The sequence below is a fragment of the Daphnia pulex genome, chromosome 3, assembly GCF_021134715.1.
Source record: "Daphnia pulex isolate KAP4 chromosome 3, ASM2113471v1".
NCBI lineage: Eukaryota > Metazoa > Arthropoda > Branchiopoda > Diplostraca > Daphniidae > Daphnia > Daphnia pulex.
Window position 1 is genome coordinate 3146964 of NC_060019.1, and position 27320 is coordinate 3174283.

General features: G+C 39.4%; 2 protein-coding genes and 1 non-coding gene across 4 annotated transcripts; all 3 read left to right on the forward strand.

Moving 5' to 3' along the window:
* Positions 1-715: 715 nt before the first annotated feature.
* Trnas-uga lies at positions 716-797 on the forward strand. The gene has a single exon. It is a non-coding gene; the product is annotated as a tRNA-Ser (tRNA).
* Positions 798-24081: 23284 nt separating this feature from the next.
* LOC124190109 (scoloptoxin SSD14-like) lies at positions 24082-26753 on the forward strand. 2 transcript variants are annotated; one of them, XM_046582678.1, is made up of 8 exons: positions 24082-24543; positions 24609-24925; positions 25012-25119; positions 25181-25401; positions 25470-25662; positions 25742-25939; positions 26002-26251; positions 26319-26371. In XM_046582678.1, the coding sequence occupies exons 1-5, from the start codon at positions 24535-24537 to the stop codon at positions 25493-25495; spliced, it is 681 nt and encodes a 226-aa protein (XP_046438634.1). In that variant the 5' UTR covers positions 24082-24534; the 3' UTR covers positions 25496-25662; positions 25742-25939; positions 26002-26251; positions 26319-26371. The 2 variants fall into 2 exon arrangements, with proteins under 2 accessions (XP_046438634.1, XP_046438633.1); XM_046582677.1 differs by lacking the exons at positions 24082-24543; positions 24609-24925; positions 25012-25119; positions 25181-25401 and adding an exon at positions 26579-26753 and having other exon boundaries at positions 25491-25662; positions 26319-26516.
* On the forward strand, positions 26482-27237 carry LOC124189949 (scoloptoxin SSD20-like). Its single transcript, XM_046582463.1, has 4 exons — positions 26482-26516; positions 26579-26832; positions 26894-27000; positions 27073-27237. Exons 1-4 carry the CDS (start codon positions 26482-26484, stop codon positions 27235-27237), a joined length of 561 nt encoding a protein of 186 aa, XP_046438419.1.
* Positions 27238-27320: the final 83 nt, after the last annotated feature.

The window sequence follows — 27320 nt, forward strand, 5'->3', positions numbered from 1 at the left end:
GAAACTGTTCCCTAAGGTGTTGGCATAATTCCATCCCTGCAGATTCTTCGTGAGATTTTTCACTTTTTGGAACTCGTGCTTCGTCTTTTAAATTGTTAACGTAATAATGTACAACTTATAATTGTTCCTTTATCTGTTGAACTGAACAAATATTCCTCCATTATATTGGCCTGTAAGAACTCATGACGTCCGCGTTATTAGCATGGCGCTCTATCCAACTGAGCTAACAAGCCTCTGATTGTCAAGCTTTATCTTAATTAACCATTCTAATTCATCGTGAGTCAGATATACTCTGTCTATCTTGAGAGAGATTGATTTAAGTTATCTACCAAGCCACGCTATATCAGCAGCCAATTTCAATCGTCGCTGTGAAGGCAATGCAAGTCGGTGATATTCATTTAGTATTCGATATAGATTTATAGTTTTATTAATCAGACGTGATTCCCTTTTGTTTGTGAATATCTACTACTAATGAACTAATAATTACGTCATATGCTATTAATCGTGGCGGGACTCGAACCCGAAATTTTCGGATAACTACTTTCATAGAAGTCCGACGCCTTATCTATTAGGCCACACAACCTACACGAAGCAAGAAAGTGCTAGGAATTTGAATTTTTCATTTTACCTGCTCTTCAAAGCTAAAACGAGAGGTAAAACCGAAAAGTAGGTAAAGCAAAATAGTTATTATCACTTGATTGTCTGTTAAATCAGGGCAGTTGTGGCCGAGGGGTTAAGGCGATAGACTTGAAATCTATTCCTCTCTGAGGGCGTAGGTTCGAACCCTACCAACTGCGTTGCATTGAGGTTTCTTTCACTTGATAGTATTTTCTAATGGAAAAAATCATTTTCAATTGATTACTATTATATCATATTCACACATGATTACAAATATGAACTGTGCAGTCATGGGTATCTTAGGTCCCGGGATCCATCTCGGAACCGGGTATCGGGAGCCATGAACTGTCACTTGGCGTTTCCAGAAACGTGTCTAATTATCAGTGGCCAGCGCCGAAATGGATTATTGCGATCTTTAAGTGTAGTTTACAATGTAGTCAATTTAGTCAGAGACAAATTATATGGTGAAAGAATGTGTACCCATTTTGTTTACGAAGAATAGAAAATCGTCCGTACTTCCGTCCGTAAAGATTTATAAGCAATCGTAAAATTTAAAAATGAACCGGAATGGAAAACTATTGCAATTCAAATAATTAATCCCGGTTAGCTCAGACGGTAGAGCGCGAGACTTTTAATCCTGAGGTCAAGATTCAAGTCCCTTATCGGGCGGAAATTCATTTGATTTTAGTTAATATTGGTCGTTTTTTATCATTAATTTTAAAGTTAATTTCGTATGCTATCATTCACCATGAGATTGTTATGGGCAGAATTCAAAGATGTTCAAAGACAACACGAGTTTTCAGGGTGTTTCTCTATGTTCCTTTGATGTAGGGAAAGTGCGAACCAAAAGGAAGTATATATTGTATAGTATATAAGTATAGTGAGAAAGAGTATCCCTCATTGTGAGATTAGAACGCCTTGTTAAATACAACTAATTGCAATAGTAAATGTAAGTCCACTTATAGAACTGGAAAGCTGAACATAGAGTTTGAAGTTAAGATTATTTAAAAAAAAACATGGTTTTCAAGAGTGAGACGATGTCCACAGACAGTAATCGATGTACGGTTATATAACATGGGACGTTTTCTTCAAAGGAAAAGCATTGCAATATAAGGAGATTGAACATCACTCAACCAATTGTGGCCTAATGGATTTGGCACCGGCCTCCTAAGCCGGGGATTAAGAGTTCGAGTCTCACCAGAGGTAGTGAGAAAACTAAAATATATGTAAAGAAAATCGTAGTTAAAATTGCAATTACGTTTTTTTTTTCATTTTATTGATTTCAAGCAAAAATTTTCATTTGTCCAAGTGTTGGGAAATCGCTGAAATAGCATGTTTAAACTTGGTAACCTTTGTCAGCGACAATTACTTGGCAGCGCAACTTATTTTGCTGTTTAACAGGTGATCTCTGACTCTCTCATTCTCCTCTGCCGGCTTCTCTGGTTCCCCGGGCAACAAGGCGCTGACTTCAAGACGCTGGTCATGATGATAAGGTGCATTCTCGGCATCGTGTACTTGTTGTCTATCATCTACTTTCAGAAACTATCTAAACCTGGCCTACGATAACACACCTCGACTTTGATGAACCTGACTATTGTTACCACTCGGACGGACCACTGTGGAGAGCATGCCTTGTCCAGGGCCACCCTGGTGCTTGGTGGTCTTGACTTGTCTTTTCCAAGGCCATCACATATATTAAAGACCTAAAGACCTTTCGTTCTTGTCATACTATGTACTCCCCTACTGATTTAAAACTTGCTGTTCTCCCAAAAAATGAACAGAAATTAGTTGTAGCATCACTTCATCAAATGTTTTGTTTTCTCATTCCCCAATTAAATGCCACTTAACATGGACAGTGGATTGAACCTACGCTCCAAGATAGAAACTGATTTCGAGTCAGTTGCCTTAACCACTCGGCCATATCTGCATTAAAATTCTTTGAAAAATATTTGGAAAGCATCTTTACCTTTTTACAGTGAAAAATTTTAATGCAAATGACAGTGGCACGTAAGAGGATCGATCTCATGACCTCGGCGTTATTAGCACGGCGCTCTAACCAACTGAGATAACAGGCCTCACGTGGTCAAGAACTATCGAAAATTGATAACCCTCCAAAAAAAACAAATGAAGAGAATATGACAGTGAAGGCATTCGAACCATTGCCTCCAAAGAGACTGGTGCCTAAAACCAGTGCCATAGACCACACTATCATTGTTGAAACTGTTTCCTAAGGTGTTGACATAATTACATCCAGGAAGATTCTTCGTGAGATTTTTCACTTTTTCCTAACCTCAGGATTAAACGTCCCGCTCTCTACCGTCTGAACTTACCAGGCTTAATGTTTGAATTGCAATAGTTTTCCATTGCGGTTCATTTTTAAATTTTACGATTGCTTTTAAATCTTTTACGGACGGAAGTACGGACGTTTTTCTATTCTTCGTAAACAAAATGGGTACACATTCTTTCACCATATAATTTTTCTCTGACTACATTGACTACATTGTAAACTACACTTAAAGATCGCCATAATGCATTTCGGGGCAAGCGTGGCGTGGGGTCCGTTTTAAAATGGGAGGAGCTAATCTCAACTTTGAAGTGAGATTACGGGGAGAAATTATTATTTAAAAAATAAAAAAAAATACCATGAGAATCAGCGTGAAAAACTAATTCTAATGATATTTTTTTCAATCGAATCCCTTATTCACGCACCAAACCTATTACAGGGAGCTTTTCCAATTGAAGAAGTTTTTTATCAATTTTGTTGAGACTAAATTGCAACGGTTCAGCAATCTATGGTTGCTGAACCATCCTGCCCATAAAGGATGCTGTTTAGCTTCACTCCCCTCTCCCTCTCTGTCACTCTCTTGCCCCAGGAAGTTTCGTTTGAAGTCTGTACTGTCTGTACTAGTTCTCTTTTTTTATATTTTCCAACTGAAATAAAAGGTATTATAAGTCAAATGTTTTACAATTTAATAGGTTATGGGCCCAGGCTTCTTTTTAGCCGAATGTTACTTCAAAACTGATCTGATAACTAAACAAAAAAAAGGGGGATAATTTTGCGAACACATGTTGAGACAATGTAGGAAACCTCTCTCCTTTTTTATTCACAGATCATCCAGCAGTACAACTGCTGAAGAAGTGACAGTATGGATCCAATACCACGTATTGATGTTAAACATATTGGGAAGTTTGATGGAACCAACTTTCAACAATGGAAGCATGGACTTACCATGCAACTCGAACTCGGTGGACTCCAAGACTTAGTCGAGGTAAATGTGCTGTCCTTCAACAAAGGAGATTCTCAATTTAAACTTAAACCACTTGATTACGATCAAATGCTGTTCATGATAAATTAATCGAACAATGTACCTTTGTCAAATCTCCCCAGGGCTACGATAGACACCCTGATGAACAATATGCTGAAGATGCAAATTTTGAGGATGAAAACAATCACCCGATTGCAATCAACATTGATGCAATCAGACAATGGAGACAAAGAGACTGCTTAGCTCAAATTATGATTTACCAACTAATGATAAAGAACGTCAAAAAGGTATCAATCTTTGACAAGCAATAACTGAGACAAGAAACTAATTCTTCGTGTAAAACTTTAGACCTCATGATATGTAGAACGGCTAATGAAATGTGGACTAGAATGTCCACTCAGTACCTCCAGAGAGCAGCCCATAATAAACATCTACTTCACAGAGAATTCCTCTCACTCAACTATCAAGAAGGCACAGATATCATGACGCACGTCACTGATATTGAAACAATGGCGTCTCAACTGAAGGAATTAGATGTTAACGTGAGCGACGACGTAATCGTGGCCAAGATCTTGTCCACCTTGCCAAAAGCATTTGACACTTGACAATCTGAGAGTCAGGCTTATACAAGAGGAACGAAAAATAAAACGAAGGCAGTCTGAAAGCAACGTACCTCGGCACGAAGAACGAGAAGCTTTAAAAGCAAACTATCACCCTCCACGACTAGATGCACCCAACGGCCACCCAAGCAACAAAACTCCGTTCAACCGATCTGAAAACCAACAGTACAGGCCAAACCGCTATGTTCTGTATGTCACCGTACCCATCATTGGACCAGAGACCATCGACCAAGCAAACGCGACAGAGACACAGATGAAGAACAAGGTGGCTCACAGAACAAGAGAAACAAAGAAAATGTACCTGAACCGAAGGCAAAGAATTTTTCCTTCGTATCTATTTTTGGTCTTGCATCATCGTCAACAATGAACTGGTTTGCCGATTCCGGGGCAACTCAACACATGTCCGATCAGAGACACCTGTTCACCAACTTCACCTCAATTACACCCGGAAAGCTGTCCATAACCGGAATTGGCAAGAAGGTTATTTATGCCCATGGTAGAGGAGACATACCAATAAAGACCAAGATCAACGGCCAACTTATATCAGGAACCATCAATGATTTACTCTTTATACCAGACATAGGTATAAACCTAATCTCCATTCCTGTCATCACTGAACTCGGGTACAAAGTCACATTCTCTGGTTCCGACGTCGAAATTGTTCATGGCGAATCTCTCTTCATGGTTGGAAGGCGTGTAGGCCAATCTCTCTATCAACTTGATTTATTGACTCAAGAGAAAGTAAATGCCAAAGCCGCGATCAGCAGAGGCGCTTCGTTCGATGTCTGGCATGAACGCCTAGCTCATGTCAATCATGACACGATAAGAAAGATGATTACATCTTACTCCGTCGTTGGACTGAATATAATTGGAGAATCATCTGCTGCACCATGTGACCCCTGTATTATAGGAAAAATGTATCGAATGCCATTTCCAAAAGGAAGAGAAAGAGCAGAAGAAGTTGGTGGAATTATCCACTCCGATCTTGTTGAGATGAAAGTCCCATCATCCACGGGAAAACGATTTTATTGAATCTTCAAGGATGATTTCTCCGGATTTAAAGCTGCATACACCATGAAACACAAGTCGGAGACACTATACTGCTTCAAAGCATTTTACGAACGAATGTATACAGATACTCGCAAGAGACCTCGTATCTTTCGGTTAGACGGTGGAGGAGAATTTAAAAGCAACTCTTTCGAAAACTGGCTGTCATCACAGGGGATCTTGCACCAAACCAGCGCCGCTCATACCCCACAACAAAACGGTGTTGCCGAAAGGGATAATAGAACAACCGTTGAAGCATTCCGAACAGCACTACATGCAAAGCAGATTCCTCTTCACCTGTGGCCAGCAGCAGTAAACTACACCATCTACACTCAAAACCGCATCCTCCACGACGGATTCAAATCAACACCGTATGAGCTTTGGTACGGCAAGAAACCTAATGTATCGTATCTCCGTGCTTTTGGTACTAGAGCATTCGTACATGTCCCCGATGCAGACCGACGCAAACCCAACCCCAAGGCCGTGGAAGGTTTGTTCGTCGGGTACAGTGAAACAGTCAAAGCGTATCTAGTATGCGTTGCAAAAGACCGCAAAGTGATCACAAGTCGAGACGTTAAATTCATGGAAGAAGTCACACATGTGACAAACATTGACCAACCATTACTGACTGAACACAAGAAAATTTATCAACACAACAGCACAGAACAATCCTCTCAGCCTCTTCCTCAACCGGAACTACGAAAATCGAAACGAGGACTCATCCCGAAGAAACAATGGCCCTCAGACAGCACAGGAGGTGAAATCCAAATCAAGACTTATCATTCCCAGGCAATGCAAGCTCTTGATCTTCTCTACAAAGAGCCTCAAAGCTACAAAGAAGCCATCGCGTCCCCTCATGCTGAACAATGGAGAAATTGCATGGACAAAGAAATCGCCTCGTTAAAAGAAAACAACACCTGGACGCTTGTTCCTGCTCCCCGCAACAGCGCAGTCATTCCATGCAGATGGCAGTACAAAGCAAAAAGAGACAAAGAAGGGAATGTTGTTATTTTTAAGGCTCGCTTTGTAGCGAAAGGCTTTAAACAACAACATGGGATCGACTACACTGAAACGTTTGAACCTGTCGTTAGATACGACTCCCTGCGATCCATCCTAGCGCTAGCAGCTTCACATGACCTACACCTTCTGCAGATAGACGTCCAAACCGCCTTTTTTTATGGCGAAATCGACCAAGAACTATTCATCAATCAGCCGGAAGGATACGTCACAGAAGATTCTGAAAACTACGTGTGTCGCCTGAACAAAGGCCTTTATGGCCTTAAGCAAGCGTCAAGACTGTGGAATAAGAAAATTCATCGATCTCTAGTCAACTTGCTGTTCACTCAAAGTGAAGCAGACCCTTGCGTGTACACTCGCCTGTCAGGAGGTGACATCATGATCCTGGCCATATGGGTCGACGATGGACTATTCGCCTTCAGTGACAAGTCAGCAGGCCAATCAGTTATCGACCATCTACGAGAAGAATACAAGATGAAGGCAGGTCCGGCAGAACATTTCGTCGGCTTAAACATCAATCGAGACAGACCGATTAAGACGCTCCACCTATCATCGCCTTCATACATCGAAAAAGTACTGGCCAAGTTCAACATGACAGAATGTAATCCGGTCCGCATTCCCGCTGAACCCAGCCTTCGCCTATCCCGGGATATGGAGCCTGCATGTCGAGAAAACAGCAAAAATGAGAAGTATTCCTTACCGACAAGTCATAGGGAGCCTGATGTACGCTGCCATCAATTTTCGTCCTGACATCACCTACGTGGTGAATCAGTTGGCCTGATTCTGCGAAAATCCAGGCGAGTCTCACTGGAGTGCAGCCAAGAAAGTACTCAAGTATCTAGCATCAACGCGCCGATTCGGGCTTCAATTTACTGGTGCAGGTATAGACATCGACACACTCTCTACCTTCTCAGACGCAGACTACGCCGGAGATACGGATACAAGACGCTCCACTTCAGGATTCGTATTCATGTTCAACCAGGGAGCTATTACTTGGTCCAGTCGACGCCAAAACTTCGTGGCATTATCTACAATGGAATCGGAATATATTGCGGCCAGCGACAGTTCAAGAGAAGCCGATTGGCTACGTCGTTTAAAAGCACAAATTGGAGCAGTTCAACAATCCCCCACTAATCTTAATTGTGACAACAAAAGCGCCGTCGCGATAACTCACAATCCAGAACATCATTCACGGTCAAAACACATCGATGTTAAATATCATTTTCTCATGGATCAACCCAGCTAGCATGTCTTTATTGGTAAAATATTTTTTTCCGACAATATTCTTCGATCGATAACCCACATATTGGTATAATATTATATTATTACTTTGTTGCGACAAGGTGGCTGTTAAATTTTTTTGTTATTTTACCAATAAATGACTATTATCAAAGATGAATAAATTAATATATTTTTTTTTATTTTCCCAATAACGGATCATTAAATAATGATTACATCGTTTTCTATGATAAAGCTATAGTCTTTTACATTTACCACATGTTCAAAATCCTAAATGTAAATGATTGGATAGCTGCTGCCTTCTAAGCCGATAGTGGATTTGAACCATCGTCCTTTGTGTCACCAATCCAACACTATAACCACTACACCAGAAACGGTGATGATAATAAAGTTCCGATGTGACCGGATGGATAGTGCATACTTACACATTGTCATGGTTATAGCCCAGCGTGAGCAAAATCGATTTAATTTACATCAGTGTAGGAATTTATGATTATTGAGACTATTTGTTTCATAAGTCATTTGTTTGCTGAAAGTGGGTTTGAACCAACCCCCATAGAATTACCTATATGGATATATAATAATAGCAGTTTTAACATTTCATCTCCTTAACGTTTAAGATAAATTATATCACGTTAGCGTGAAGGTAGAGTTTTAAATTCGAAGTACGTAAGTTAGTTGTTCGAGACTTGTGCAAGATATGGATTTTAAGACAATTGGATTGTTCAGTTAGGCAATTGTATGCAGAACTAACGAATTGAATACGATATTAAACATTTAGGATTTTGAACGCATGTTAAATGTAAAAGACTATAGCTTTTTCATAAAAAAAGGATTTATTATTTTTTTAATGGTCCGTTATTGGGAAAATAACAAAAAGAAATATTGATTTATTCATCTTTCATAATAGCCATTCATTGGGAAAACAACAAAACAATTTAACAGCCACCTTGACGCAGCAAAGTAATAATCTAATATTATACCAATATGTGGGTTATCGACCGAAGAATCTTCTCGGAAAACAATATTTTACCATTACGGGACTAGACTTATCCATTTTTTGGCCGTAGGGACATCCTTGGCGAGATCCTCTGCATCTGTCTATTGCCGGTCGGATCCCTATAGGGAATCCCCTCTTAACCCTTGTTTACGTGGCTTCTAGAAGTTAAAAACTTTTATTGCATCAAGTCGAAAAATATTTGTAATACCGATCTTGGTGTAGTGGTTATAGTATTGGATTGGTGACTCAAGGTGTGATGGTTCAAATCCACTCAAGGCCAAAATCAAGAACTTGTCTAATAACAAGTTGAAAATGAATAAATATTCCACGCTGGACTATATAACCATAAACACAACAACCAGATTTCCATCAAAATTTTAAAAGTAGTAAAACTGTTATTTCACCAATAAAAGTGAAATAAGTAAAACAAGTTGAAAAAATATTTTGAGCCAACAAATTTGGGTGCAAAAATATATTGGAAAAATATTTAAAAAAATTATTTTACCAACATCTCAATTGTAGGAATATAATATTTTAGCAATATTTGGGAAATATACTCTGCTAGCTGGGAACAGTCGAACGGCACAATTAATATCTCTTACATCTCCTCAGAATCTCAACTAGCCGACATATTCACAAAGCCGCTGAGTGGCAACCGTTTTTGTATCCTTAGATCTCAACTTGGAGTCGTCGAGGGGCCAATCACAGGATCGCGATTCTAAAGTCTTCATTTCACCACAATGCAATTTAAGGAGGTGTGTTGAGACTAAATTGCAACGGTTCAGCAATCTATGGTTGCTAAACCATCCTGCCCAAAAAGGATGCTGTTTAGCTTCACTCCCCCTCTCCCTCTTTGTCACTCTCTTGCCCCAGGAAGTTTCGTTTGAAGTCTGTACTGTCTGTACTAGTTCTCTTTTTTGATATTTTTCCAACTGAAATAAAAGGTATTATGAGTCAAATGTGTTTCAATTTAATAAATTTTCCTAAAGAATAGGAGGAATTCTATTAAAACGTTATCTTTCCCATTATTGTCGTTTGAAACGTCAAGGTTATAGAAACCAAAGAAGGTTATAAGGATATAATGTTGTAATTTCTTATCTTTAACATTACTCGCAAAAAGCGAGAGTTTGTGACTTTGATAACATTTCTAATTAGAAATTCAAATCCCATTTAAAGTACGAGTCTGCAATTGGATTGAGAAGAGAAGAGAAAGTTCTTCACATAAGTATTTGAAACAGTTCAGTTTATCTGGTACGATGCTGATGCTATCAACATGACGTTCTTCTCCTGATGACTGCCTTTTTCGCAAGCCTTAGTTACAATCAACCTTATTCACTATCTTATCCCAAAATTATGCAAATATATATGGCGTAAACAAAAACTGCTAGCAAGCAATGTAAATACGATCGTATCGTAGATTGCTTTTCGGTTATTTTAACACGTAACCCAATTTCGATGGGACGATTCGATTCGATGTCACGATCTATCTGAGTATGTTTAGATGTTGTTTTATTTTATTGTGCGGATTTATTTCGTGTTATGAAGATTTTCAGAAATCAATCAATCATCAGAATTTCAGGAAACCATTTACCATTAAAGTCCCTCCGTCATTCTGGCTGATGTCAGGGATAGGCTACCTCTCCTGGTAGACCGTGTCCCAGTGGAAAGTGGAAGAGAGATTGTTGTAATGTTTGTTTTTGCAACCCTTTATCGACGTGAACCGATAAAAGTTTTTAGCTTCTAGACGCCACGTAAACAAGGGTTAAGAGAGGATTCCCTATAGGGATTTGTCCCGACAGGCAATAGCGAGATCCAGAGGATCTTGCCACGGATGTCCCTACGGTCGAAAAAGGGTTAATCTAGGGTAGTGCCTATAAAAGGTTTGTCTATTCCTCCACTAGCCTGCAAGTGGCAGTTTTAGCGAACCAGATTGCCAGATAACAGCATCAATAACAATTGGTACAATTTTGGTCTCCGACATGTTTTCTCTAGGAAGCTTTCCTTATGAACTGAGTGGCAACAGTTTCACATTTTGCAAGGGGTATCGGCTCTAATGAAAAAGGAAGAAAAAAAATAGCAGGGTAGGTAAGATACTCGAGAAAAAATGAAAAACTAGGAAAAAAGCGGCAGGCAAATTTAAATAATTGTCTGTCCTTTTTTCTACAGTTTTCCACTGTTTCTAAACTATCACAATTTTAAAGAGAAAAATTCTTTTGAGCCAGCCAATGGCAGTCGCCGTGGCCATCGCGTGACAAGCTAGCACGTGGCTAGCCAGGCTGTCTAAACGTTCAACTTAAACAGCCCAGCTAACTTTTTTGGAAGTTGGATGACGTCAGTCAACAACTGCAATTAAAACTGAATCGGCCCATGGAGGCACTTGGGGAATAAAGTTGAGCAACAAAAAGAGTCACTCATAAGCGCATTCACAGCAGCTAATGGGAGTGTGAGCCATCTAGCCGAAAGCAACGACACTCTTGCTGGGCAAGGAACGTCTCACCAAATCCCGCTATCCTGTGCGGATCTGACAACACTTTCATAGTCGGCGCTAAATTTGTGGAAACCCGTGGAAACCGTTTTCTGTGACTTTTGCAAGTAACAGAGTTCCTATAGTGAGGTTATTCTCCTCTTCTGTAGCTATACCTCCTAACTATGTCACAGCTTTCTGTTAATCATTAAAAAGTTTTCCACGTTGCTTTGGGAGAACGATTTATGCTCGGTTGTATAAGAGCACTATTCTCTGAATTTCTTGGTCGGTTATGTCTGCTGATGTGCCAATTGGCAACGGTTGATTCACGTAACCATTTTTTTAAAGCACCGTCGATTGCTTTCTCCAATCCAAAAAAGGTACGTCCGTAATAATCAGCACCTACGACCGCACCGTCGCGGCACTCTAAATTTTTCGACACATACTAAGTAGTATGTGTAGGTACGAAGCCGCTTAGTACTAGCTTCGTATGTGTATCTAAAATGTTTGTTAGTCTCTATCGAATGAACACCATGGTTCCCTGACAGGTTTTATCCTTTTCATCTAATTAACATTCCTGGTTCATATCGGTAACATCTAAGTAAATGTAAAAACTTTTTTTTTGAAATGTAATACATCGAGTAATCTTAGAAAAAGCACAATTATCCAAGTTTATAAACAAACTTGCAGCAACTTGTTAGTTTTTCAAGTAAGTCTGAGTAGGCTACGGTGTTATATATTATAATTACAATTTTAGGGTTTTGTTTTTGGTTTGAATCTTGATATCGGTGAAAATGAGTAGGTTGACAAATTGCTTAGAAAAGGCTTCTCTTGTTTAACGAATTGTCCCTCGAATTTTCAACTACATACCGCTAAAACAAACGTTAACTGCCCTTTTTAGTAATGCCGATTTTAGACGTTTGTACTTTAATGAGCAAACTAGTCTTGATGGGGAAATGCGTGAAAACATTTATACTAAACATTACAAATCGCACAAGCTTTTTAAAGAAGATCCGCGAGCGTCAAGAATTCGAGTTGTTAATGACGATCTTGAGGTGTGTAATCCTTGCGGTTCCAAAACCAAATTTCATCAACTAGCCATGTTTTGCTTTTGTAATTTATATTTGCCTCCATGTCGTATGTTTATATTTATCCATTTGCAATCTGCAAAATGTTGGATGTAGTTGAAGATAACTTTGGGTTTGTTCTTCGACAATTAATGTTGGAGTTGCGCGAACTTGAATCTGCAGAAGGAATGGCTTTAAATATCTCGAACTTACCAAATTTCAAATCTTAGGCTTGCGAGATCTGGGGTTTTATGGCCAGTTTTCTACCAAATTGTGTCGTCTTTGCCTCATTGATCGATCAGAAAAAGCAACGTTGATCAGCTGCTTTTGAGAGATAGGACAAATTACGACCAAGCTGTCGTGTCTTCAAAGGAGTGGCTGATAAGGAGGAAAATGTCATTACATAATCAGATGACACTTTAATAGCTATCTGCTTTAGAAAGTGTGGATGTCTTAGAAGTTATGGTGGAACCTTCCTCGTCAACCAACAAAACATCGAAGGTGGTACATTGTTAAATGCAGTAATTTATCTTAATAACTCTATCCATTGTTTATTTAGGGTGTGCCACAAGGCTCAGTACTCGGCCCGACAATTTTCACCGCTCATCTGAGTCCTGTTCATGATGTCGTGAGTAGGCATGAGATCAATCTACATACTTATGCGGATGACAACGAGCTTTATACTAGCTTTAATCTCCTGAAGGGGGATCAATCAGATCAACTGGCTGCCTATCGGCGTATCTCCGATTGCTATGATGAGACGCATGACTGGATGACTACCAACAAGCTAAAGATGAACGGTGACAAGACGGAGCTGCTGCTAGTCCTACCTTCGTCAAGACGAGGGAAAGGCATCGAGTTGGAAACCATTCGGGTCGGCAGCCACCAAGTTACTCCGGAGGAATGTGTGAGAAACCTTGGAATTACTCTTGATTCTGGCCTATCGTTCGAAAGGCATGTGAATGAAGTCTGCAGAAAGGCCTACTTTCAGATCAAAAATATTGCCAGAATCAGGAGATACCTGGACATCAACGCAACACGGACGCTGGTACAAGCGCTGGTGATATCGACTATCGATTACTGCAATGCTCTACTAGTCGGCCTGCCAGAGAGGGTGATTGGAAAGTTGCAGAGAGTACAAAATTCAGCGGCTAGGCTAATTCTGCGCCTTGGAAGGCGAGAGCACATCACTCGTCATCTGAGAGACCTGCACTGGCTGCCGGTTAAGAGTAGAATTGAATTCAAGGTCCTGGTACTAGTCTACCGCTGTCTGCATGGATTGGCGCCGCAGTACCTTGCCGACTTGGTGAAGCTGCGCGACTCGACGGTACTGACCAGGTTGGCAGGTGCAAAACATCTGTTGGTGCCGAAAACAAGAACAGCGCACTATGGGGATCGTGCTTTCTGCAGAGTTGGGCCGGTCCTTTGGAACAGCCTGCCACCGAATATTAGAACAAAGGAGTCACTCTCAACTTTTAAATCCGCCCTAAAAACCCATCTGTTTAACTGTCCCCGCTGATGCAAAACTGTACTGTTTCCCTGGCCATGAAAATGTTAGCGCCTTTGATCAAGTCTTGTTAAAGGGCGCTATATAAATGTCAAATATAATAATAATAATAATAATTTATCTACAGAATCTTACTTTCGACGTCAAAGACATTTTGAATGGAAACGAAGATGGTCGCAAACTTCTAGAAAAGTATCCGTCCGATAGCAACATCCCTGGGACAGAAAAGGATCAGAATTCACTAACCTACAACGTGTTGGGTTACGTTATCAACAAGATTGGTCATTGACACCCTACAGCATCAACTAAAAAAAAATTGGATGCAGCCAATATGGCTGTGTTTCCCCAAATGGGAATTGTTCGCGATGGTATTCCATCTCATGCCTACATTTACAGCAAGGCAACTGCTAATCGTACTTCGTTCAACACCTGAAGCGTATGAGGAAATTAAGTTGCTCTGACTCCGGATCAAAGGAACCAAGTCAACTGAAAAAGACAACAAGAATGTTGGAAAAGGTAAATCATGGAAGAAAAAATCGGAAGCTGTTGAGCAGCTTTTGGATGAAGATGTTGCTGAGCAAGCCAAAATTAAGGTTACTGTTTTTGTAATTTATTTTATTAAGTTTAGCATCATCTAATATATCCTTTTTTATTATGTGGGTTGCGTGGTTGCAATCGTGTGGCCTTTTCATAGAGAATTTGAAAATCTGTGAATTCATGCATGACACGTATGAGTATAGGAAAATCAAAATTCAAGAAGTACTATTAACCCCGACGTCTATACTTAGTGAGTAACCTAGATTTAAGGATGTTAATTACGGCTAGCGTGTTCCACTTTTTCTGTTTACAATATATTAAGTGCATAATATGACCATTTTCTTATTTTCTTCTAGGAAATACGGATTTGGAGCACTTCGTGAAAAACAAGCCCAAACATTTAAATCAGCCATTACTCATTTGTCTGGGGAGTCATGTCTCCCCAAAGCAATTTATTCTGGTCGCCGACCCACTCTCTAAGAAACGCTGTGTTCTAAAAGGAAACTAATTTTTTGCTATATCTAAACATGACTTGTTTGTCACCTCCTCCGACACACGATGTTTAGAAATTTTTTTTAAAACAAAAATGATTCCCCCCAACCAAACACATTTGTTTTCTTTTTGTTTTTAACCAAACGGCACCGAAAGAACCCCAGGCTATGCTGGAAGCCATGGCCTCGTTATCCCACCCCCCCTTATTTGCATATTTCTCGAAATTCTTAAAAATTTTTATTTACATAAATAAATGAATTAACTTAAAAGTTGAATACATTAATTTGCAGCAAAATGCATTTATACCTAATTTGGTAAAAATCTAATCATCTGCATCCTCTTCTGTTCTCTATATTTTGCTATAGATTTTTCGTATCTAGATGTATCAGATGCTGTTTCTCAGCATTTATATGTATCTATAGCCAAAATGCAATCCGAATCTCTATATATTCATTTTATTAGATAAAAAAAATATTCTATACTTTCAACAGCTATTATATGTCACTTTATTTTAGACAAAAGTACATATACTTCAATTGAAAACAAAGGAACACAAATCTTTCATTTTTTTGGATGGATTCATTGAGGGGACAATTTCAAACATAATTTCAAGAAATCCATAAACAAATTTCAATTTTGAAGGATAATTGATGTCTAGGATGTGATAGTACATTAGCAAATAACCCACTGATTGTTCAAAAGATTTAGTTTCAGTAAGAGCTACAGCCGAATTGTCGATCTTGATGTAATATGACCCATTTATGTCCAAGGCACCAGGCAACTCCATGTCGCTAGCAAGATTTGCAGCCTCCTTTGGAAGAAGAATTTCCTATAGTTATTAGAAATCGTTAGACTGGGAAACAAACATTAAAAATGTACTTAATGATGTAACTTACATTGAATGACTGGTACAGAAGATTCCATCCGTCAGCAGTTGATCCTTTTTTGTTTTGGGACGGTTGCGTATTGGCTGCTGCATGCAGTGTCAACTTTAAGACACATTTCATGCGTCCAGGAATATCTAAATGATAAAATAGTTTATTAATTTAAACTGAATTACGACAGGATACATTGAAACACAAACCAAAGTTTTCTTCAGCTTCCCCTGCTGCCTTCCTTAAGATATCTAACACGGCTAAACTCTTCGTAAATTTATGTTTACAAAATTCTATTATTTTACATTCTGCTTTCCGCCAATTTGAAGCAAAAGTTTGCAAAGTACTCCCTTTTAAACGAAAAAATTCGTCTCTTACCAGCAATAAACAATATTTTATACATAAATAATACATATGCATGGTAGAAATATTACGGCTTCAGGCATGTCCTTAAGACGAGGATATTTGTTCAAAAATACAGATGCGTCAACCTTGCATCCATTTTGTATGAAAGCCTGGCGGCTTTCATACGTTACTTTCATCAATCGAAGAATTTCGCTGCAATTGGGGTTTCTTGTGTCATTGGAATCTAATTGTGTAAATCTCATGAACTCCTCTGCTTCCCTTATTTCATCTTCCGTATAAGAATCCCCCTCAGGACACAAAAAGACTGTTTTGGGCCTAGAATTTAAATGAATTTAGAGAAACGTGAAATAAACTAAGAAAAAAGTTATTTGAGTACCGCTTATTTGAACGTTTATCTGAAAGCTGCTTCCTTGTTCGTTTCCCTCTCATGTAGGACTCTAACGAACCTTTGCGAGTTTTATCGTCAAAAAACAAATCCTTAAATAACACCGAAAGTATAAGAATATAATAACAACGAACGTGTCATTTCTCTTATAACAGATTTAATATAAATTATTCATACCCACGGTGATTCAGTGTTGAAACTACCAGCTGATGGAAAGAAAGAGACAATTGATTTGGCCATCTTTAAAATTTCGTTGAATGTAGGGAAATTTTCGTGTCTGAAAAAAAGGTTAGGTTAAAAAAGTTACATTGAATGGGACGTTTCCTCTCCCTCTTAAATCTATCACCATGTTTGTTACCGCTCCCTGCAAGGCCATTCTTGTTGCAATCATTTTGTCTCTCAATGAGGGGCGGTATTTAGGTCTATTGTCTATGATCTCGTTTTCCGCCTGAACATTGTCATTATCGTGCAAACCAAGGTCATCAATTTCTTCACTTTCAGACTGTATTAAACTTAACACACTTTATTTTTTACCGCCCTTCTTTACTTAACTCTTCCTCTTAACATCGATTACTAATTTACCCGCGATATCCTAAACGTTACTCATTCCTATTGCCTAATGCTAAAATGAAACTAATCGATGCAGAAATTGCCAAAGTTACAAACTGATCAATCCTCTGCCTTTTTAACGTTTCATTTTAGAGCTTTTACTATAGTTTATTGGGCATCGACTCAATTGTCTGATTATTGGCCATGGTTACCCATAGTTGAGAAAGCCGCGCCAACAAATCATTGTCGGAGGTGTAAGGGGGTAGGGGGTAAAACTTGAGAAAATCGAGCAAATAAGGTAGCTCAACCTCTACCATAGGTTAACACCATCCGCCAATACACAGTAAAAAGGCGTATTTTTGAGCTACACGTATAGAAACTTTCAGCCGCGACTGTATGCTGAGAGCTGTGAGCAACACGCAACCGCGCTAGAACCAAAAAGGGGTTTCCATCAGGCTTCGTGCCAAGAAACCGCAAGAGGAAATTACTCAAATTACCGGGCAAATTTCACTGACCGAAAGGTAGGAAGAAACAAAAAGGAATAATTAGCCACTGGCCCTGTCTTCCTCCTCCCCCCCTCCAAAAAATATATTAATGAAAACAGATAGGCTATCTGAAATTTTCATGGCCAGAAAAAAATTGATTTAACCAACTTAAGATCATTGCCGATTATTGGACAAGTGACTTAAGGCGATTCCTTTCAATTCTTCCCGCTTTGATGCAAGATTTGGTAGCTTTTTGGTTTTCTTGTAACTTGTCCAAAAATTGACAGTGAGCCTAAGGCTATTCCAGACAGCCTGTCTGGTTTCATTAAAATTTTTATTCCGGAGGGAGGGGTTCTCTTTCTACCCACCTTTGGCTTTCTTCCTTGCCCCCCCCCAAAGTTGGGTTAAAAGCCAAACACAGGAACCGCAATATTGATAGGTGGCTGTTTGGAAAAAAATCGCTGTTCGGATTTTTTTTTCAAAAGCCCAGTTTAATGTATATTTTTTTTGTTTTTAACTTTCAAGACTTCATATTATGTGTAGAATTAATTTTTTTACAAAGTTCATTACTAGAAATAAGAAAAAAATGCCGAAATATTTTTAAAAAAGAAAGAAAGAGACCAAGGTGTTCAGATTTTTTTTACCGTTACTGTACATATTGATTTGTACGCCCTTTTGTATACCCTGGCACAAGGTCTTAACGTTTTTTTTTTATAAAATTCGTGCGACGACCGTTTTTATCACCCATCCCCCACTTTCAAGAATGAAAGGAAAAATTTTTTGCTTTACTCAATTTTAACTAACCTCTATTAAATCTCATTATTTGATATATTCTTCCATCACATTTCGCAACTCATAGACTTATCGACTCATTAGACTCTTTCAAAGGACGTCATGTTTACATTTTCTATGTCGGGAGTCGAACCCGAAACCTCAGACTTACACAAAATTCGTATGTTTGTTTCGTTTCGGCGCGTTGGGCTTTGCCATATATATTAGGGTGAATACAAATATTTCTTTCTTTATGATGTTTTGATGATGTTTTTTATGATGTAGGGCTCTTTGAGGTCTGTTTTCTTTTGCCGTTTTATCTGGCAACTCAGCATGGCTTTGCACTTTTGTAGCGTGAGAATGGGGAGAAGAGGGAGAATGGGACGAATGGGGGAGAAGAGGAAACGTGGATCCCCTTTTTTTTCGTACGCCCTCCTCCCTCTTGCATATATTATTATATCTCGCATTATATTATAGTTTAAAGAAGAGATATTCAATAATATACTAAGACCCCTTTGTTGGAGGCGGGTTGCCAAACAACGTCGGGGCATTTTAAAAATAAAACATTTTCATAAAACAACAATTACCAATATCCTACACAATTTCATACTGTAATTTAACACTGAAATACATGTACACTATGTCACTGTTCAACGAATTTTAGCAAAAGGCTTTTCCGAAAATGCAAACAAAACAGAACGCCACAGCGCTCACTGCGGGTGTGGCGGAAAATAGAACGTGAAGTAAGAAAATTTTGGGAAAATTGGGTTTATATTTTACGAAATAACTTGAAAAGTAAACTAGCTTCCGGGAATCATTTATTGGGGTGGTAAAGGATAAACCACCGATTAAAATGAGACCTTAACGGATGAGGAGCGAACTCTAGTTCACTAGCGGCAACGATTTTCGTTTTCATGATTTTTACATAAGAGCCGTGTAAAACACAGACGCCTTTTTAAGGGGGGGGGGGGAAAAAAGGAGGTGACCAGCTAAAATTGGCTGTAAATTTCAAACTTTTAAAGTTACAGTCCCCTCCATAAGTATGGGATCACCCCGCGCCGTTCCATAAGGCGGCGTGTATTTTTCATATGGGTTTTTCGGGTGGCAAAAATCGAAAAAATGACATAAATTCACCAAACTTGGGATTTATGTCATTTTACATCTTTTCTATTGTCTGAATTTTTTCAGATTTTTTCCCCTATTTTTATGCCTAGAAAAGTGGCGCACAAAGTATCGGATCACTCCGACGCCGGCCGTGTTGTCTTATGGCGCAAATGGGCTTTTCATATTGCTTTTTATATATTTAATTTTTAAGAAGGAATTTTTATATCCAAACCCTTTTTACATTTCCCTTTTATAAATTAACTGTAAGATTTCCATTATGATCGGAACCATTTTCGAATTTTCCCAGATTTATTAATTTCCCCAGTTGCTAAAATAAGAGACTACAGAAGAGTTCATTTAGGGTTTGCAACCTCTATCGCCTGCCGTAGGCCGGAAAATTAGTGTCGTTTCTATACGCCCCTTAAGTAAAAAAAGAAGCAGAGCGCCAGTGGTGTATAGAAACAACACTAATTTTCCGGCCTACGCCAGCTGATAGAGGTTGTAAACCGTAAATGAAGTCTTCTGCAGTCTCTTATTTCAGAAACTCGGGAAACGAATAAATCTGGGAAAATTCGAAAATAATTCATATCATCATGAAAAACTGACAGTAAATTTATGAAAGGGTATAGTATACACGGTTTGAAAATAAAAATTCCTTCTAGAAAATTAATTATATAAAAAGCAATATGAAAAGCCCATTTGCGCCATAAGACAACACGGCCGGCGTCGGAGTTATCCGATACTTTGTGCGCCACTTTTCTAGGCATAAAAAATAGGGGAAAAAATCTGAAAAAAATTCAGACAATAGAAAAGATGTAAAATGACATAAATCCCAAGTTTGGTGAATTTATGTCATTTTTTCGATTTTTGCCACCCGAAAAACCCAAATGAAAAATACACGCCGCCTCATGGAACGGCGCGGGGTGATCCCATACTTATGGAGGGGACTGTATGTAATAACAAAATTTATCCTGAATATAAATGAGGGAATAAATAACAAAGTTCATTTTTCAAAATTAAAATTTTTATTTTATTTATACCTTTAATCGAATCACAAAACCCGCATATTTTAAAAATTAACATAAGTACACTAAATATTAATATTTTCGGGAGCTTTTTAACAGGGAATACATAAAAGAGATATAAACAAAGCTCATGTAAAAAACAACTTATGGCAATTTGTTTGGGGTTCAACATACACTTTTGGCTAGCCCGACCGGACTAAAAGGGGAATAAGGAAAGTATGAAAAAAGGGGGGACTCATACTTTCCTTTTCTCCCCTTTCTTCCCTCGGGCCGATTCTCTGTGGATTCCGTCGCGAAAAAAGTACACAACAGGGGAAAACATAAAAAAAAAATACAAAGAAATTGATCTGGAGACACAAATTGCTACACATACTAACCATGATACGTAGCAATTAACTGACACACACAAAAAAAAATAACACACTGATACACAAAATCCACTTTGTATTGGGAAAACAACCTTTTAGCCGATACGGACAACCGAAACAACGGCAGAAAATGGCGGACATCGAAACAAATTGACTCGCGAAACCGAGAGGTGAATAGCCTCTATCAGAAAATAAGGAAATGAGAGAAAAGAGAAAAAAAAAGTGAGCCAATAATCGATTGATAGAATATCGATTATTAAAGAAACAGCTTAAACTGACTCCACAGCTGTTTGTCTGCATTGTTTTGGGCCCTTATTAGGCTCCTCCTACCAAAGATGGCTGAACAGCCAAATTTGGGAAGGAGGAGCCTAATAAAACTTTAAACTTAAATATCTCGCCAAATAAATTTGTTCGAGGTACCAAACCTCTTGAAAATATGATCCCCGTGAAAAATTACTCTAGTATAGTTAATAACAAAAAATCTTTATTTTCCGTGCGTGTATTTACCAATTAAAAGCAGACGGCCAGACCACTACTGTAATTTTGCAACTTGCAAGTTACAATATTTGAAATTGCAAGGAAGTTGCCATTTGCTCTAAAAAATTGTGACCAAGATTTAACAGTCAATAACAATATATAATTTAATAAATAATTTAGTGAATAAATGTTTTAAAAGGGCTCTTTGGGATCTGTTTTCTTTTGCCGTTTTATCTGGCAACGCAGCATGGCTTTGCACTTTTTTAGCGCGAGAACGGGCAGAAGAGGGAGAATGGGACGAATGGGGGAGAAGAGGAAACGTGACCCCTTTTTTTCGTACGCCCTCCTCACTCCCATTCGTCCAATTCTCCCTCTTCTCCCCGTTATCGCGCTAAAAAAGTGCAAAGCCATGCTGCGTTGCCAGATAAAACGGCAAAAGAAAACAGATCCCAAAGAGCCCTATATCATAAAAACATCATCAAAACATCATAAAGAAAGAAATATTTGTATTCACCCTAATATGTATGACAAAGCCCAACGCGCCAAAACGAAACAAACATACGAATTTTTTTTCAAATCCTTTGGATTCTTCGATTTGAAACCAGAGCCATTAATTGTTTTCTCTTCACGTTTCCAGTGGTAAAATTTGGGCGGGAAACTGGTAAGAAGGAGTTGAGCTCACTCGTTATTCAATAATAAGTCATGACATAGACCAGAATATTCCATATAATTCTTAATGCACTGCCTTTTCACCATCTTGTAACAGTCTTCCCATGAATCCAAGGATGATTTCTCTTCGACAATGCAAAAATTTTCCATCTGGTCGAGCGTAAAACGAACCACTCTCCCATCAAGCCGTGTACGTCCAAGTGTACGGCATCCAAAGCGTCTTTCAAAACTTTGGTGCGTGCGTAGAAGTGCAAATTGCCTTTATTGGTCGCTACATTCGCAATGTTGTCATCTTCTTTCTTTTTGACGGTAGTAACTGCACACGGCTTCCTCTTAGTTTCGTTCTTTTTCGCTGCAGCAGCAACTTATTCGACCGTTTTTTGGGCTGCCACTTTAGCCCGCTGAATCTTTACCTTCGCTTGAAAAACTGGATTTGCCATCATTCGTTTTTTAATGGCACGAAATCTTTGCTTCTATCCCGAATTTTCTAAAAAAAAACCGGAGAGAAATTGTTAGTTGCAGATTAAATTTCTCATTTGGTTAAACTTACTTCAAATGCAATTATTTGGATGCGACGCGGTTTCGTCATTTCTTCACCAACTTCTTCATCTTCCCATCCCGCAACGGAGGATTCGCGATTTTCGTCAAATGTTGGCATCACCTGGCATCACTAATTACTTTCCTTTTGATCTTGATCATCTGTGCCTGCTGACAATGGATAGCTTTTGCAAAGGCAGTAACTGACATTTGTTTTTTGTTTCTCTTATTTGGTCTTGGTGGAATTACTGAATAACTGTCCCCAGGTAAACTGTTAGTCTGACTCTCATCATTTTTATTCTTTTTGGTGGAAAATGTTTTGACTCTTCATCATCATCAAATTTTCTTTTCTGAATTTTACTCCTCCGATTGCTTTTGAGAACTTCCATAAGGTTTGACTTCTTATTCCAGAGAACAAACTTCTAAAAACAAAAATAATTTACCATTCATATTTTGAGCACATAATGATGACAAATTACCGTAGGAGATTTGAAAATGTCATCTACGTTCATCAGGTGAATCAACCTTGCGTGATCGAAAAAGTTGTCAATCGCACGTCGTGGTGTAATATAACCTCAATCCATTTGTTAAGCTTCTCATCTTTCGCCATTTCATTGAAAATATGGTGTTGAACAATAATTATGAATACCAGAGATCTATGGCTCTGCTCAAACGTCGAGACTCGAGATTCGTGTGATTGATTTGTTTTGAAAATTTAAACTGGATTGTTGACGGCGGTGACTGCCACCTATGGAGAGAATTTCAAAGTTTTACTAAATTATTTAAATATCTTTAAAAATCTGAAATCTTTATGCTGCACGCCCGTTACTATATATTACTTTCAATACCTACTCCTAAGAGAAAATCTTTTAGCAAACAAGAGGGAGGCGGAAATTACATGCCAAAAGAACGATGGACCGGAACACTAATACCACTATTCGCATCTCTCCAATCAAAGTCCCGTCACTTAATTTGTTATGTAATTTGATAACAATTTGGACTGACGTAGCCTTCCATTTATGCGCATCTCTAAGGAAATCGAAATCAGGGCTTCAAATCGTTGACAAAAATGAAAAATGTAGTTCATGCAGCAGGGGAAATCAAGTGTAACGGGAACTGTAGCTGCTCACCTTTGGCATTGATTGCTTTGATAGCTAAACAGATTTGAAACAGACGATCGCAAATCGAGCTGATCAACGGGCGAAGGTAACCAGGACGTCCGGGTATCTGGAACCATTGATTAATTTGATGCTTTTTAATTCCTTTTGTTTTCCTAGATTCAGCAACTGGAGCATTTTCATGCAGGTGACATTGTTCACAACCCCACCCAATCCTCAAGCTTGTGACTGCCAGGCTGCCACACCCTGTCTGTCGACGAAAGAACGTGATCAAATATTTGGTCTTCCGCTGTGCGTGTACTTACACTAACACCAGTCACGTGCCTCTGAAAACCAGTAGTATCGATTATCAAAAGTCCAATTGCTTATTAATACGATTATAAAACAGACTGGCCCAAGCCCACTGGCAAATAAGTCCTTTCACGTTTTCGGCCGACAGGGAACGTCGTTCGTGATGAATCCTTACAGTGCACCCGTGAACATCTCAATACACTTTTACTTTCGCTCGCCAGGAAAGAATGGGGAATTTTACCAGGTGTCCTCCGTTCAAGGCCTGTAACTAAGTAAATTATAAATGACTTTTATTTTTGGCAGGATACACCCGAAAACATTCACAGAATAGTGATAACCCTGACAAGGCGTTGACGGAGAGAAAATGTGAAGCTCTTAGCAAGGTCATTGCGAAAAATTTGCATAGCCCACAAGGAAGTTTATTATGTTTTAACTATAAGTCGCCGTACGCTGTTGTCATGTCACTTCATTGGACAGAAAACCGTGCCAATGTTTTAAAAAGAAACCAAACTAAAACAAGTTGAAGTATTTTTCAGTTGGCTTTACTGCTGGTAGGAGAACTGCCTGGTATTTCCCACATTAGTCGAATTGTGATCTTGTTCTTATTTCCCTACGTTCATCGGGGAAACTATCTGTTAACATGCAGATTGTAAGTTAATTTTATTATTTTTTCACTGTTCTATTTTTGGATTTCATTTAAATATTTTACAACAGATTACGCTGCTCTTGTTTTGCTTGGGTGCCAAAGCATTCGTCCAAATTCCGGCACCCTACAATAATTTCGGGTGGTTCGTTGACAATAATAATGCTTATACCGGATTCTATCCGGGAGGAGTATCCCCCCACTCTATGGCCACTCCTTTTCTTGCCTACCCCAACGCTTATCCATACCTTAACTACCCGTACACCCTTCCGTATTACACTTATCGATACGGCAATCAACAGGACGTTCCTTTCGTACCCAATGTCGTCAAGACAGTCGAGACTTCCGGAAAGCCACAGCCTAGTCCTCCTAAAGTTGAGCAACCAAAGTAAGTTGTCAGAATTACAATTAATTGTATTTCATTTATTTTGATTCGTTTGTGTGGTTTGTACTTTGTGCTTGAATATTTTTTAGATTGGCGGATGCTGGCGAACCTTTCTCTCCTCCGTCACCTTCCCGCCTGGGCAAATTCAAAACGGCAGCTGTCAACTCGGATGGCATTCCTTGCTCACAAATTGGGCGGTAAATTTTGAATTTCGAATTTGAAACGAACAATCGCTTCTATGATTTGATTTATTCGCAGTGATGTATTGGTGGATGGAGGAAACGCAGTCGACGCCGCTATCGCCACGGTCTTTTGCATCGGAGCAGTTAATCCGCAGAGCGCCGGAATCGGCGGAGGATTCCACATGACTTTCTACGATCCAGTTGGTCCGGTGGCTCAAAGCCTCGATGCAAGAGAGGTGGCGCCTATTGCTGCTACCGAAAACATGTTCAAAGGAAACGCTTCCATCTCTCAAAGAGGTGCGGATATAATTCCGGATTGATCAATTCAACTATTTCCTTTACTACTCAATTAATTGTCAATGAAGGTGGTTTGGCCGTGGCTGTACCGTGAGAGCTGGCCAGTTCTTGGGCCGCCCATCAGAAGTACGGGAAATTACCTTGGTCCCGTTTAGTCCTGCCGACTGCTGAAATGGCCGAGAAAGGTATTCCAGTCAACAGTCACCTTGCCAACTCGCTAAAAGAATTCGAGAAATTAATTTTGGACGAGCCTTCGATGCGGTAATTGCACACTAGTTAATCTTATATCATTTGAAATTGAGAGTTATGGTTTATCATTTCATCCTTATCGGGGAAATAGTATTTTCGTGAACGAAGAAACCGGCAAAGTGAAACAATTAGGCGACATAGTCAAGAATCCACCATTCGCTCAGACATTGAGAACGATCGCCAACGAAGGCGTTGGCGTCTTCTACAACGGAATCATAGGCGATAAAGTAGTTGAGGACATCCAGAAGAAAGGCGGAATCATAACCAAGGAGGACTTGATGCAATATCGGTAATTAATGATTTACCAAAGATTTATACCTTTTCTGAATTGACGCAATCACTATTTTACAGCCCCGAATGGAAGGCTCCCATCAAAGTGGAATTGAACAACAATTTCACGTTATACTCTATGCCTCCGCCCGGATCAGGAATTTTGACCGCTTTCATCCTCAACATTTTAGACGGGCACCTCGAAGGAGAGACAAATGGAAAGGCATCCCGCGATCCGACAAATTACCACCGGATTGCGGAGGCTTTCAAACACGCCTACGCTCATCGTACCAAATTAGCCGATCCTAATTTCGTTCCGGAAGTGAATAAGGTGGAATTAAAATAGTAATATTAGTAACGAAAATAACCTAAACCCCGTTTTGATTGCATAATTTTAGTTCACTAGAACTCTGATGGCAGATCCGGAAGCTCTGGCTGCTGAAACCTACGCCAAAATCAACGATTCGTTTACTTACAACGATCCGGGATTTTACGGGGCTGTTTACCTACAATCAGGAGGACCACGGCACTGCCCACATGTCCGTCCTTGATGGCAACGGAATGGCCGTTTCGGTGACTTCAACTGTTAACTTAAAGTGCGGACGATACAAGACAAACCAATCAGCGCAAACGTTTTAAAAATCATTTCGTCTCGCAGGTTTGGCGCTGGATGGATCTCGGAGCAAACCGGAATCTTTATGAACGACGAAATGGACGACTTCTCATCACCCAACGTCATCAACTACTTTGGAGTACCACCCAGTCCGGCTAATTTCATCCGGCCGGGCAAACGGCCCATGTCTTCCATGACGCCCAACATCATCGTTAACTCGAGAACTGGACGGGTCCGTACCGTCATAGGAGCGGCTGGTGGCACTAAAATCACCACATCTACCGCCTATGTAAATTTTAGTCTAAGATATTTCACCCAAATATTTGAATTCATTCTACCGAGTTGATTATTATCTTACAGGCAATTATCTTTGGTTCGGGGAAACGATCAAAGAGGCCATCGACAGTCCGAGGATGCACCACCAGCTGTTCCCGATGAAATTTCAATACGATAAGGGTTTAACATCGGTAAATAATTTCAATTGACGATAAGAAAGATTGAATTCTATATTCGCTATTCGCTTTTTAAAAAAATCCCAGGACATTGTCAACAACATGACGACCAGAGGACACAGCGTCACCGAGTTCCCTGGGAACGGAGCCGTCGTTTGCGGCATTACGGTGGAAGCGGATGGATTTATTTACGCCAACTCTGACTGGCGGAAAAGTGGCGATGTCCAAGGCATCGACCCAGTTGACTTGTAGAAGGCCCCTCTCTTCTTCGATTCAACAGTTGTTGAAACGTATAATGCCAATTTTCTAACAATATCTCCTGTTTGCTCAAATTC